The following is a 15,099-nucleotide window of genomic DNA, read 5'->3' on the forward strand; positions in this document are numbered from 1 at the left end:
CAATGAAGACATGAACACAACACAGCCTAGAGCTTGAAATTTATTCCACAGTAGGGCATCCATCTGGAAAGAAGTTGTTGCATGAAACGAGCTAGTGTGAATGAAATCTTCAGCAGGATCTTCCCAGCTCTTTTTATCATGCTTCCCTACCACCCTTGCAAGAAAGTTAGATGCATCTGGGTCTGAGCCAATGACTAACAGCTCTAACAAAGCATAAATCTAATTTGATTAGTATGCAAACTGAAGAGAAAAGACTGTGAATAAAGCACAAAATTATCTTGTTGCTTTACTGCCCTGCTAAATCAAGAGAGACTCCAACTGAAAATGGCTAGATACCTCATAACTATGGGAGCTTTAGCCAGAAAGCATTTGTAGCTTTCATTTGGTAATAGGCATTTAAAAGTATTTCTAGAAATATTGTTTTAGCAATTTCCCTCCATACCAGCAGTGGGTTCCACTTACCTTCGCTACTGGTTTGGAACTGTGAGTATGCACGGTGCTTCTGCACATGCGTATAAGGTTCTGCGCATGCACAGAGCGTCTGCAATGATGTCCAGGCGGGTGGGGGGGGAGAGATGATTTCAATTTTTCTCACTGGGCTGCCACTCACCTCCAGCTGTGCAGCTGGGTTCCTAACAAATCATAGAATGGTACCAGTATGTGGCTTGGGGATTGTGGACCCTTGATATAGAGCATTCAATGTAGTGAAAGATTAGGAATGTCACAACTGCCCCTTAGAGACAGGACAGGATTGGCACAGGAGTGCACCAATTACAAACACCTGAAGAATAAAAATAATGATCAGACTGAGTTTTCAAGACTTGAAAAAGATACAAATACAACGAATGATGAACCACAGTCTGAGATGCAAGAACTATTTTAAAACACATAGAAATTTTCTATATTTGTTCTATTTTACGTTCTGGTTATATATAAACTCTTTCTGTGTGTTTATTTTTCTATATTCCTTATGCTGGTCTTTTGACCATAACAATAAACTGCATACATTGCATTACACTAAGGTAAATTGAGATGAGAGTCCATGTCTGAGCTATCTCTTAGATCTTTTTTCCCTCATTTTTAAACATAACCCGAATAATTTGTCATATACAGGAAACATAGATGACACCTATCCAGAAGGTAAAATAAAATAGTACTAAACACCTCCATATTTCACTTCTACAGTTTCCTACATATATTGTGCAAAGAATTGAATTCCAATGTTGGATTTTATCCAGCAGATTATATTCTAGTGGTACAATATGACACACCTGGGGGGGTGGGGTTAATAGGTTTTGTTTTGATGATCTGATACATTCCTTTTTCAGGATTCTGCATCCTATAAGTATAAAGATTTACTTTATATCCTCAAGGATCTTAGTGAAATGCTGTACATGGGGGGTAGGGTAACAGAGATAAAATCATGATGTGTAGTGATTTGGATGTAATTAAATACAATAGCCAGTTTATATCCACTTTCCTAGAAAAATGGCAATGAAGACATGAACACAACACAGCCTAGAGCTTGAAATTTATTCCACAGTAGGGCATCCATCTGGAAAGAAGTTGTTGCATGAAACGAGCTAGTGTGAATGAAATCTTCAGCAGGATCTTCCCAGCTCTTTTTATCATGCTTCCCTACCACCCTTGCAAGAAAGTTAGATGCATCTGGGTCTGAGCCAATGACTAACAGCTCTAACAAAGCATAAATCTAATTTGATTAGTATGCAAACTGAAGAGAAAAGACTGTGAATAAAGCACAAAATTATCTTGTTGCTTTACTGCCCTGCTAAATCAAGAGAGACTCCAACTGAAAATGGCTAGATACCTCATAACTATGGGAGCTTTAGCCAGAAAGCATTTGTAGCTTTCATTTGGTAATAGGCATTTAAAAGTATTTCTAGAAATATTGTTTTAGCAATTTCCCTCCATACCAGCAGTGGGTTCCACTTACCTTCGCTACTGGTTTGGAACTGTGAGTATGCACGGTGCTTCTGCACATGCGTATAAGGTTCTGCGCATGCACAGAGCGTCTGCAATGATGTCCAGGCGGGTGGGCGGAGCCTCCCACTGCTAACACTACCGGTTCGCCCGAACTGGAGTGAACCGGTAGAAACCCACCACTGCTCCATACAAAATGATAAAATCAATTCAGCAATGACATGCCAGCCAAGTAAGGAGGTAGGAATAAAGCTGGAAAGCACTCTAGTCCAGTTTTTATTAGCAAAAAAGCACAAGCCTGTTGTACTGCCATTTGATATTTAGTTTTTTTTTTAATTTTTCATTTAAGTGATATCCTTTTTTTGCCACTATTTGCTGCATCTCTTACTAAAAAGAGAAAGACATAGAGATCACAGAAAAGAAAACCACACAATGCACAAGAACAAAAGATCTTTATTTTCAGATTTTTAAAACATTGCCTTTATTACTTTATACGTAACTCAAGGAAGTAAACATACATAAAATCCTTCCCCTTATTTTTTCTTTTTGCACAACAATCCTATGAGGTGAGTTGATCTGAGAGAATGAGTGGTCCAAAGTCACCCAGCCAGCTTTTATTACTAAGACAGGACTAGAATTCACAGTTTTCTGGTTTCTAGTTTTGTGCATTAACCTTTAGACCACACTGGCTTTTCTTTACTGATTTCCACTTGCCCACTGAGGTTTAGATTAACAGGAGATGCAAATTTTTGAATCTGTAAGCCGAGCCTGAGCAGCCTTTTTTAAATTGACTAATGATTTGCTGGGAATAGCATGATCAGTAGGACAAGACATAAGTAGGGTCAAAGCCAAAAGAGCACCTTCATGCTGCGAGAATTCTCTCATTTATTTTTGAATTAGGCCATCATCCTATATTATGTGATATGTAAGATTCATGACTTCTAGACTTCCTTAAGGAAAAAAGGTGAATATTGATGATAGGAAATTCAATTTTTAGGTGATAATAATAAATAAATAATAAAATGAAAATTAATAAATAAGACCAATCTTATTTCATTATTTGACAAAGTGACTAAATTAGTAGATCAGCGAAACGCTGTGGACATCATATTTAGATTTCAAGCAAGGCTTCAACAAAGAAGACCACAACCTATTTCTTGGTAAAAAAATGTGGGATAGACAGCATCACCACCAAATGTATTAATGATTAATGGTACTACATCTACATGGAGGGAAGTAAGCAGTGGGGTACCACAAGGTTCCGTCTTACACCCAGTACTCTTCAATATCTTTATAAATGACTTAGATGAGGGAATAGAAGGGGAACTCATCAAATTTGCAGATAACACTAAGCTGGCAGGAATGGTGAACAATCCATAAGACAAGCTCAGGATCCAAAAGAATCTTGACAGACTTGAACAATGGGCCCTATCCAACAACATGAAATTTAATGCGAAGAAAAGCAAGGCTTTACACCTAGGCAGGAAACCCAAAGGTACAAATACAAATTAGGAAAACCAGGCTAAAAAAAATGATAACAGTGAGAGAGACTTTGAAGTCCTAGTGTGGGTGTTAGCAACCTGCGGCCCAAGATCCACATGCGGCTCTTTGACCCCTCTCCTGCAGTTCCCTGCCGACCCAACTGTGCAATCTGCTCTTCACCCCAAGAAGGCACAAGCCTTTCCTCAGAGCTGCACGGCTGAAGTACCCCTAACATTTTTTCCACACTGCCTGCTTTTTGCGATTCTATGTCCTTCACAGGCAGCTCAGTGCCAGCTGTGGTCCCCTTCATGTTGGCTCAGAAAGGAGGGGAATAGGGAGGAGTAGAAGCTGCCATCGCCGGTTGCAGGGAGGGAAGAGCTCTAGCTCTCCTGGGCAGCATGGGTCTCCTACGCAGTGCGGCTCTCCTGCGCTGTGCAGCTGGCTACTAACCTCACTGCGCAGTGGCGGCAGCGAGAAGAGGAGTTGCCATTCCCGCCACCACCATGATCCCGGCCCAGGAGACTGTTTCGCTTGTGTGCGCGCTTATGCGAGAAAGAGATGAGAAAGAGAAAAGGAGAGAGCGAGAGTCAGAGAGAGAGAGACAGAGAGAGAAATGATGGAGGGAGAGAATGAGAGAGAGGAAAAAAGAGAGAAACAATTGAGAGAGAAAGGGAGAGAAAGGAAGGAAGGAGGGAGGGAGGGAGGGAGGGAAGGAAGGAAGGAAGGAAGGAAGGAAGGAAGGAAGGAAGGAAGGAAGGAAGGAAGGAAGGAAGAAGGAAGGATTCTTTCAGACCTATGATGAAAGCAATGGCAAGCTAGATCTCTTGCCAAGAAAACTGCAGTTTGCCAGAAGGCACAAATTGGAATCAAGTCTGATTTTTTTTACTAAGGAAATAACAGAGATGGCTAAATGTATTATATTGTCAAACTCAAAAGAAATCAAAATGTATATGCTATTGCTGTTAGTATCTTGCTAGCTTCTGTCAACTTAAGAGTTCACTATGAAAAGATTACAGAGAAGCAATTTCCCACAATTAATAACTTTATTTTGGATTTGCTATTGTATTCAATGAGAAAGAAAGAAAAAGAAAGAAGAGAGGGAAGGAAAGAAGGGAGGGAGGAAAGAGGGAGGGAGGGAGGGAGGGAAGGGAGGGAGAGGGAGAAGAAAAGAGAGGAAGGAAAGAAGGGAGGGAGGAAAGAGGGAGGGAGGGAGGGAGGGAAGGGAGGGAGAGGGAGAAGAAAAAGAGAGAAAAACAGAAACGAGAAGGAGGGAGGAAGGAAGGGAAGGGAAGAGAGAGGGGGGGGGAAGGGACCCATTTCCCACAGAAAACACCAAAAGCCATGAAACCTGAGTAGGAGTGGCTTGGAGGAATCATGCAACTGGATGGGAGTGATGTTGAGTTGGCCACGCCCATCCAAGTTTTGTGTCTCCTGGTGTTTTCTTTTCTGTGGGAAATGGGTCCAAATGGCTCTTTGAGTGTTTAAGATTGCAGACTGCTGTCCCAGTGGATGATCACTTAAACATGAGCCAGCAGTGTGCGGCAGTAACAAAAAAGCTCCTTGGTTGTATAAGCAGAGGCACAGAACCAAAATCACATGAAGTATTATACTGTTCATAAATCCTTCATAAGATCATACTTGGAATACTGCATCCAGTTTTGGTCACCACTTTATAAAACCATCTTTAGTCACTACATTATAAACCATCTTTACAAAAAAAGATATTGAGACTTTAGAAAAAATGCAAAGAGCAACTAAGATGATTAAAGGCCTGGAGACTAAAACATACAAAGAATGGATGCAGGAATTGGGTATATCTAGTCTAGAGAAAAGAAAGACTGGGGTGACATAGCATAGCATAGCCAGCCAGACAAATAGATTTAAAAATAGTTTCTATCCTTGGGCTGTCAGACTCTTAAATACAACCATAATCACTCCACGCACACGCGGAAACATATGACTAGGATTTTTTTCTTTTCTTTTTCTTTTTTCCTCTAATTACTTGCATAGGGATTATTCTTTAAACTATTTATATTGTTTGTATTTTTTGTCATGGATTGCACCAGTGAGGCTAAAACCAATTTTGTTGTATACATGATTGTACAATGACAATAAAGGCTATACTATACATATAGCAGTATTCCAATATTTGAGGGGCTGCCGCAAAGAAGAGAAGGTCAGCTTATTTTTCAAAGCACCAGAAGACAACACAAGAAACAATGGATGGAAACAAATCAAGGAGAGAAGCAACATGGAATCAAGGAGAAATTTCTTAACAGTGAGAACAATTAACCAGTGGAATGGCTTGTCTCAGAAGTTTTAGATACTTCATCACTGGACATTTTTAAGAAAAGACTGGACAGTCACTGTCTGAAATGGTATAGGGTCTCCTGTTTGAGTAGGTGTTTGGATTAGAAGACCTCTAACGTCCCTTCCAATTCTATTCTGACTGATTAACTGATTGATTGGCCCCTGTCACTTATGGTATTGTTTGTAAGGGCTCAATATCTCTTTTATTGTCTAGTCTACCAAACATCCAAATATTTACTTCAGGGGTTTTACACCACAGGTAGTCCTTGATCGATGACCAAAATTGGGACGTGATTTGGAAAACATAGCAAAGCCCTACAAAGGAGATTCTATTCTTGCAATCCTTCTGAAGCTTCCTTCTGCAAGTCTTAAGTGATTTGGAGAAGAAAGCTACTTGGAGAATGGTGCATGGTAGCTTTCATAAGAAAGCAACACCATTCATAAGCTAGGCATGCCTATCAGTGGCTGGAGAAAAACAGTGTAGGTAAGTGGGGCATTTTACCTATGTTGGTGGGCAAGACAAAAGGCCAAGGTCTACTAGGTGATGGCAAGTTTGCAAACTGGTGGGTTGGGTAGCAGGCTGTGACTTCCCAATCCTCAGAACCTTTCAATGTGCTGATGGTCAAGAAGTGGCCTGCAGCAGCTTTGTGCATGCTGGTAGGTCAGGTTGATAGCTGACATGGAGGCAAAGATAGGCATGTAGGAAAAGTTGCAACACCCCTGCACTATAAGTGTGAGTTGACTGCTACTGATTTTTATTATGCGTGCAAGCCCTAATTTTAGGCAAAGGTATTAAGTCCCTTCATTCAGCACTGTTGTAATTTAGAGCAATCACTGAATGTATGGTCATAAGTCAAGGACTGCCTGAACAACTGGACTTTCTGAAATTCAACTTGTTTGTGACATCTAATCACAGACCACAATCAACCAGAGAAATAGGTGTGCTTCTCAACTGTTTTATCAAACATGCACCCCACCTTATTAGAGAAAGAGGAAACTGGTAATTCACAATAGAAACTTGAAGATGCCAGAAAAGATCTGGTCTCCCTTTGAGATTCCAGCTCCCACAGTTGAATCAGACAAAGAAAACAAAACCTCATAAAAACACACAAAACACTGAAGCCCATGTACAAATCAGGTGAAACAACGTTCACATTTGTGATGTTCAGTTGCCTTTTGGGGAAAAAAGCATCTTTGGACAATGTCCATTTATGGAACCGTATTTCTTGGGAGTATATATCCATGCATAAAGTGTTTCAATCCTTTCAGAACTGATAGTTCCCCCCCCCCCCAGCAGCTATTACTGAAGAGCAATATCAAAATATCCCTTTTGAACAGAGACTGGGTTAATCTGTGGAGGGATAACTGAAATGGTGAAATACGTTATTTAATATTGTTCTCTCTCTAATGCATGGTCACTATGCATTATTATGTCCATTCTTCACTAAACATCCTAACTCATTCTATCTTATATTATTACTATCTGATCAATCTGATTTCATTTGTTGTTCACAGCTAAGTATTGCTCTATAGATTGTACAGTACACCTTAGCACCTCTTCCAATTTTTCTTAAATATTTTAGAAGGTTGTGTGTTTTTCTTTTTATCTTAATTAACTGTGGTTTTTTATTTTATTTTATTTTATTTTTATTTTTTTGTTTACATTTATACCCCGCCCTTCTCCGAAGACTCAGGGCGGCTTACAGTGTATAAGGCAATAGTCTCATTCTATTTGTATATTGCTAGTCTGTTACCAAATAAAAATTGATTGATTGATTAATTAATTAATTCTTATTTCTTTCCTTGTTCTTGCTTGCTCAAGATTTTGATCTTCAATTCTTACCTTGTTTGACTCCCGGGATTTATTTCACTTTTATCCTCTTGAACTGACTTGATTATATAATGTCTTATTCTGCTACAGTATAGCAATATACCTATAACTTGTATATGTATGTATAATATTGTATATGCAAACTGTATTACTAATTTCAATTATGGATACATATACATATTCTTATTGGGAAGTTGGCTGTCTTATTATTTATCCACTGGATACTGAATTATACTTTGCAGCTCAACACCCCCAACTTTTGCTTTTCTTCCTTACATTTCCACTTTAAAAATGGTATTTCTTTTATCATTAGGGCATACAACGCGATCACTCTGCTAAACAAATAATTCCCTCAACACTGTCAAACTATTTACTAAATCTGCTCTACTATTAATCTTCTCATCATTCCTATCACCTATTTCCTTCCACTTATGACTATATGACTGTAACCTTGTTGCTTGTATCCTTACGATTTATATTGATATTGTTTCCTGGTTTCTTATTTGTACCCTATGACTATCATTAAGTTTTGTACCTTATGATTCTTGATGAATGTATCTTTTATTTTATGTACACTGAGAGCATATGTACCAAGACAAATTCCTTGTGTGTCCAATCACACTTGGCCAATAAAAAATTCTATTCTATTCTATTCTAACCCATCCAGGTTAAATTTTCTTTTCCCAGTTTCTTTTCCCATTTTCCAATAAAATAAAATAAAAGCATCCAAATTTCCTATTTCCACTCCATAACATATGCTGTACCCAAGAGATACTTTTGTTTAACTGATTTACTATTATCAGTTGCAAGAATTTGCTTACAAGTACAAATTTGTTCTGTTTATTTTTGGTCCATCAACTAAATACTACATTCACTTATTTACTGGACTATCCAAGCTAGATCAGTGTAGTATAAAAGAATTCTATTTTAATGCATGTGATTGTACTATAATAGGCATGGTCCCTCTAGAGCAATTAATTTTTGTAATTCTGAAATTCCATCCAATCTTCCAGTCCTAAAAATAAAAATAAAATAATAAAATAAAATAAAATTTTTTATAATAGCTCTTACCGTTGTATATTTGCCCAGCTGGCAGAGTGAAGGGAATGTTTCCTGGTGAGATTTTCTGATTTTCTCAGTGAGATCATCCAGTTCTGCTGTCATTTCATAATTCTCTAAGAACTCTTGCTTTAAAGGCTCCTTTTTCTTTTTGTTCCTGTCATTTCTGACAGCTGGAGGCAAGAAAAAGCAATTCAAATTTAGTTATTTAATTATCTAAATTCAATAGATCTTGAGTAAGTATTAAAGAGGCCAAACATAGAGAGAACAAGAAGATGAGCAGTAGTGGAAGTGAGGATTCTAGAGGATTCTTCTTTTGTCTTAAATTGATCCCCAAAAAATAACCAGAACTATTTGCCCAGAATTGAGTGTTAAAGCGGCGCCTAAGCATTTTGGGATATTTTGAAAAAAAGTAATAACTAACCGGAAACAAGAGTTGTAGGAGAATAAACAACAGACTATGAAATAAACTGACTCCTAAACTGGGAAGAAATGCTACTGGGTAGCTATTTTTAAACATTGGATTTATTTATATATATAAAAAACATACTCTACTCAATATTTGCTGGATAACCCAAACAACAACAGATTAGTAATCTAGCAAACTGAAATTTAAATGGAGAGTGCCACCTGCTGACAAAAAGAATAAACTACAAGAAAGTGATTTAAGTAAGAGACATTTGAATACCGTATTAGAGATTGAATTTCCAAAGAGGATATAAAAGTTTTTTTTAATAACTTCTGGGGACTACTTGAACGGAATGGAGTATTAACTAAAGAGATACAAAGAATTGGGACTAGTGCACTCCTTGAAGGGTAGCTTAAAAACTAAATAAATAATTCTTGGACTGTTGGATAAAAATCAACCTTCTTAAAAATAAAATATGATATCGAAGAAGCAGATATGAGTGGAATTGTCCAGGAAATGGACAAAGGATTTAGGGATACTATGGAAAAAAATGGAAAACACTATACAAGGTATGATATTACAGACTGAGAAGCCCAGAAAAGGAAGGAGCTAAAAGAAGAAACAAAGAAGACAAGGAGGAGACTACAATGAAAATAATAATGATTGATAAATTAAACCAGGGGGAAAACATATTAAGGGAGTTGGAAGATATGTTTGAAATGAAGACAGGGGCCTCGGTAAAATAGGCAGTGGAGGAGGGTAGAGGTGGGAGGAACATTTAGATTGGACAGCCAAGAAACAGAAATAAATGGAGACTTAAGAGAAGAATGGGGGAGACAAGTAAAAAACAAAAGCATAGCAATTGAAGTATCAAAGCGGGCAAGAGAAGATGGGTAGATGATTTTTCTTTTTTCTTTCTCTAATGTTGTTTTGTCTTGCTTTTCCTTTTACCTCTTTCTTTTAAAGTATAGCAACTAAAGTACAAAGCAGGCAAGAGATGATGGTTGGATGATTCCTTCTCTCGGTTGCTGTATTGAATTATCTTTCCCTATCTCACCCTTTCTATACTTTTTCTCCCCACTCCTCTTTTTGTAATGAGAAATAGGTGGAATAATTGGATAACAATAGACTGTAACCAAATAGAGATGTGTATTGTTATGGGAATTTTATAAGTTCATTGAATGTAATAATAATGTTTAATCTGATCAGTTTTGTTTGTACTGGAATGTATGGCACTCAGATGCCACACTGTTCACGCATTGATTTGACATTTTTATAAAAAAATAAAAAACTTGGGTAAAAAAGTTATAATACCGGTAAGAAATTCTCCTTCTCTACAAATCTGATATTTCATGAAGTCAATGTTAAAAATTAGAACGTTATTTTTGATATTAGAACCACTTAGTCTTATTAGAAGAAAAAATTCTCCAAATATCAGCTATTGGAATGCAAAAAAGTATCAAGGAATCAAACAGGAACATGAGGACCTTATAATCATTTAGCTCTGCCACACTGGGCCCACTAAAATTGAGAAAGCCTGTGGACTCCAACACAACTTTGACTTTTAATTTTTTTCTTTTGACTATAATAATGGGAAACTAATATTCTGCATATTACATGCCAGCTTCCAGCATCATTTTTATTTCTAAGATATGATTTTCCAATAAAATGTCCATTGGCATTAAATATTTAAGTTTACATTGATTGGTACTTTTTAGACAGGGATGGTTTACCTTGCTGCTAGTCCTACCACAAAAATCTAATTTCCTACAATTTTCTTCTAACAGGATTGTCTGTAGGGGGTAGTCAAAAAAGTCCAGATAGTGATCTTGATATGCTCTTTATAGACTATGGCTTTTGCTGTAAGAGACAGCTAAGTAAATTTCAGAAAAATCTTCTAGAACAGCTGAACTTTATATGGGGGGAATGATTTTAGGTGGACAGGCAATATAGTACATGCAGAGAATCAGAGAGTAATACAATTGTATAAATTAATAATAATTAATAGAGTTCTTTAAAACTTCAGCTAGTGATCAATGGAAATTCTATAAAATCCTGCTGGCACAAAGGACCTACATATACAACTACAGACTGAAGATCTGTCTCATTACTTTTACTTATTTACTATTTATACATATAAAAACATTCCTGAAAATATTATTTTTTTATTATCTAAATTTGGTTAAGGACAAAATTGTGGTTTGGGTGTAATATACCATTACCAGTGGTGGGTTGCTACCGGTTCACCCTGAACTAGTAGCAGCACTGGCGGGAGGTTCTGTCCATCTGCCCAGATGTTTTTGTGCATGCGCAAAAGCACTGCGCGTGTGCGTAAGTACACCCATGCCCATGAGCAAACCAGTAGTGAAGGTTTTGAAACCCGCCCCTGATCTTTTAATCTGTGGCTTCTTTTAGAATAGCAACCTTAAAGTTATGAGTGCACTATTTGAAAACCATGGCCATAAGAAATATTTTGTATTTTACAAAATATATAATTATAGGATTAATATATTTATAAGATTAATTTGATCATTTTATATCTTGTTATGTGTAAAATCTTGTGAAATGGTCTTACAGAAGCTAAATTTGACAGGACTCTTCCCTAATTCTACTTGGAAATGTATTAGGATCTTTAAAGATGCAAAATATTCTTGCTTTGAAATAAAATTAAAATACTTCCTCTTAACTGACTATCAACAAAATCAGAAATCCAGAGTCCTTGGTAGGGCAGATACAACACAGTGTAATTTTATCTGCTCAAACATATGAAGTAGTGTTTTGGGAGAGGTCTGAACATTATCAATAGTTCTGATGAAATCTGTAAGAGTTTCTTTCCTCTCCGTATTCCTTTTTGGAAACACTGCGTCATAACCGATAGTCTGGCATGGGCAATTATTTTCAATTTATGCTCAGTGCATTTGTTTCCTCTTTGTGTAAAGCTATATTAAAAATTGAGTGAAGCTGAGGTTTTTTTTCTCCTTTCTCTATCTGAGAAGTGCAGCTTTCCCACAATCTGGAAATAAGCAATATTTTGTCCCTCTTTATTTCACTTGGAAGTGGCCCTCTTTTTGACAGAAAATACTCTATTCTGGAGTCTTCCTGAGTGACAGCTCCCCAAATTCCCAGTTAGCAAATACTGTATATTGGACAAAAGATTGAGAAAGTTTCTATAAATATGATACCCCAAATAGCTACCTTCAAATCACATTTCAGTATCATACTTACATTATTTCCATTTCTATATTGGATTATATACCTTAGAGACCATTTATGAACATATTAACATCAGGATGTCAACATTTGTGATACTTCTGAGACAAAGCATGATTAGCTAAGACCTTTTGTAGAAAAAAATTCTATGTCTCAAGTGTACTGAAAATGTGGTAAAGAATATTACACTGAATCAGTCAACCGCTGGTTTGCAATACTATATGTATTTTATACTTTTCAAAGAAGATAATGTCAATAGTGTCCGTATAAATTGCATGAATGAAGCATGTTGTATTGTAAAGAAATAAGCAAATAATATACAAATGAACAAATCTGCCCTGAACATCTTGCAATCTTTTAGTATGATGAAAATCAAAGAAGACTCAAGAATAGCAATGAGCAGCCATGAGTCCTATGATATCAAAAACTCCAAATCTATAGTCATTAAGAAAAGGAGAAGGAAGAAGTTATTGTAGATTTCACTAGAACTATTGGGAATGTTGAAAGTTCTTCCAAAAAATAGTCCATATATTTTTGCAGGTAAAATTTGTAATTAATTAATCTTTAATGAAGTTCATTGTGACTTGAAAGAATATTTAAGGCATATGGTTAGGTTTATGCTTTGTAAGACCTGCAATGTGCATAAATTTAATACAAATTTTCCTTCTCTCCACCCACTGTTAGGTCATGCTATCACCTGGCACTCTTAGGCAGACACTGACAAGACAAGCTTGTCTGAGCTAGAAACTGTGGTTGCTTTCAAATAAGAATATACTGTTTTCATTATGCACACTGCTGGTAATCCAGCATTTGAAGGAAAAATTAATGGCATACTCTATTCTTTATACATAATTAAAATAAAAAACAGCTACAACTCACAGCTCCAGAACACTGCACCAATGCTTCTAAGAGTATTGAGTTTACAAATTCAAAAGTCTTTTGGGTTCACCATTATTATAGGAAGACATAGGCAACTGAACACTTATGTTAATATTCTTTTACTAAACAGAGTAATCAGAATTGGCAAACAGGTCTCCCTTGTAATCCCTCTCTACTTGACAACTGCGCATTGTTGTTAGGATCCCATTATATTCCCCAAAAATAAAACTTTCAAACACAAAGATCCAGAGAAACTGCCACTGGCATGTGGAATTAGTCTTAGTTAATAAAACTGTTCTCATTTTCATGTATATTTGATGTAATCTGACCCACTATTTTCTTTCTTTTTTCTGCCAATAACTTCATTCTCACAGAACAAAGGATATCACACATTAAACAAGCAACTGAGGGACTCCCACTTTCTTGTATTAATTTTTGCATCCTTCTTGAATGTGCGATAGATAATTTTGATACTACTCCGCTAACTTCCACGGATATCAGTCTGAGCAAAGAAGTAAAGAGGCATCCCTAGTGCTCTCTGAGCTTGATTGTTTTGTTGCATTTTGTTTCATTACCCAAACTAGGCAACATCAGTGATCACTAACACTAGCACTGATGTTATCTAATTTTGGTAATGAAACATCTGCAAGAAAACAACCAAACTTAGAGAGACTAAGGACCCTCATTTCAACTCTGAGCTACAAGTCCTATAGAATAGAGAAAATTCTAGAGAAGCAAAGAATTGCTTTTAATCATCTTCCAGTGCAATGGAACACAAAATGTTTGCAAAGAAACTCCACTTACCTAAATGCCCAAGGGTTGACTAAAATGCTTTGCTCAGCATAAGTTCTCATCAGCCATTTAAATTAACAGTTTTGAGTGCTTTACAAAATGTGAATGCTTATTTCAGAAAATATTAGGAAAAGCTGCCAAATGCAAAAGCTACAAGATGACTCACATGTCAAGGACTTTTCTTTCCCTTTGTTCTTTTTCTGCTACTCACAATCTATTACGTTTTCGTCAAAAAAATAAACTATTTTGCCATATGGTTTATATTCTCCTGAGAAAAATATTATAGGGAACATAAATTAAGAGAAATATTATTCTAGTACTTCATATTTTAATCTTTTAAATGTAATTAAATTATTAGGAGAGCCACTTTAGTAGTTAAGACATTAGGCTAGAAACATGGAAACCTTGAATTCTAGACCCACCTTAGGCACAAAGCCAGCTGGGTGACCTTGGATCAGGGATCTGCAACCTTAAATACTCAAAGATCCATTTGGACCAGTTTCCCACAGAAAAAAAAAACACTGGGAGCCAAAAAACCTGAGTGGGCATGGCCAACTTGACATCACTCACTCCCAGTCACATGACCCCTGCCTAGCCACGCCTACCCAACCGATCATTAGGGCAAAGAACCAGGAACCATAAAACCCTTCTCTCTCTCTCTCTCTCTCTCTCTGTATGTCTCTCCCCCTCTCCCTGTATCTCTCTCTTCCCCTCTCCCTATCTTCCCCATTCTTCCCCATCACTATGACTCTCTCTCCCCACTTCTCTATCTTCCCCTCTCTCTCCCTCTCTCTGTATCTCTCTCCCCCTCTCCCCCTCTCCCCCTATATATCTTCCCTCTCTCTCCTCTCTGTATCTCTCTCCCCTTTCCTATCTCCCCCCCTATATATATATATCTTCCCCTCTCTCCTCTCTCTCTTCGATGCAATTTTCCTGAAAAATATTCACATTTTTAGTATTAATCAAGCTTAAGATTCCAATACTATTTAATGAAAAGTGGTGTTCCATTTTAGGCAGACTTGATCAGGAATGCACTGCTTAATATGATGCACAGCTGAAGCAAAGCAAATGATGTATTTTGCTAAATGGTAAAGAACTTGTATAAGCAGTGGACATATTTAGGAATATAATTAATTAGGACACACATAATAGTTAAGAGTCTTACAGACCAGAAAATTATTTATTT

At 37.0% G+C, this 15,099-nt stretch overlaps 1 protein-coding gene across 4 annotated transcripts in view; it reads right to left on the reverse strand.

Moving 5' to 3' along the window:
- RARB (retinoic acid receptor beta) overlaps window positions 1–15,099 on the reverse strand; it is a 506,722-nt gene that overhangs the window by 27,097 nt on the left and 464,526 nt on the right. For all 4 annotated transcript variants that reach the window (XM_058184374.1, XM_058184373.1, XM_058184375.1 and 1 more), the window contains one exon: window positions 8,636–8,796. In XM_058184374.1, coding sequence (XP_058040357.1) covers window positions 8,636–8,796 — 161 coding nt within the window. The remainder of the gene's footprint in view (window positions 1–8,635; window positions 8,797–15,099) is intronic.

This window comes from Ahaetulla prasina, chromosome 4 (assembly GCF_028640845.1).
Source record: "Ahaetulla prasina isolate Xishuangbanna chromosome 4, ASM2864084v1, whole genome shotgun sequence".
Lineage (NCBI taxonomy): Eukaryota > Metazoa > Chordata > Lepidosauria > Squamata > Colubridae > Ahaetulla > Ahaetulla prasina.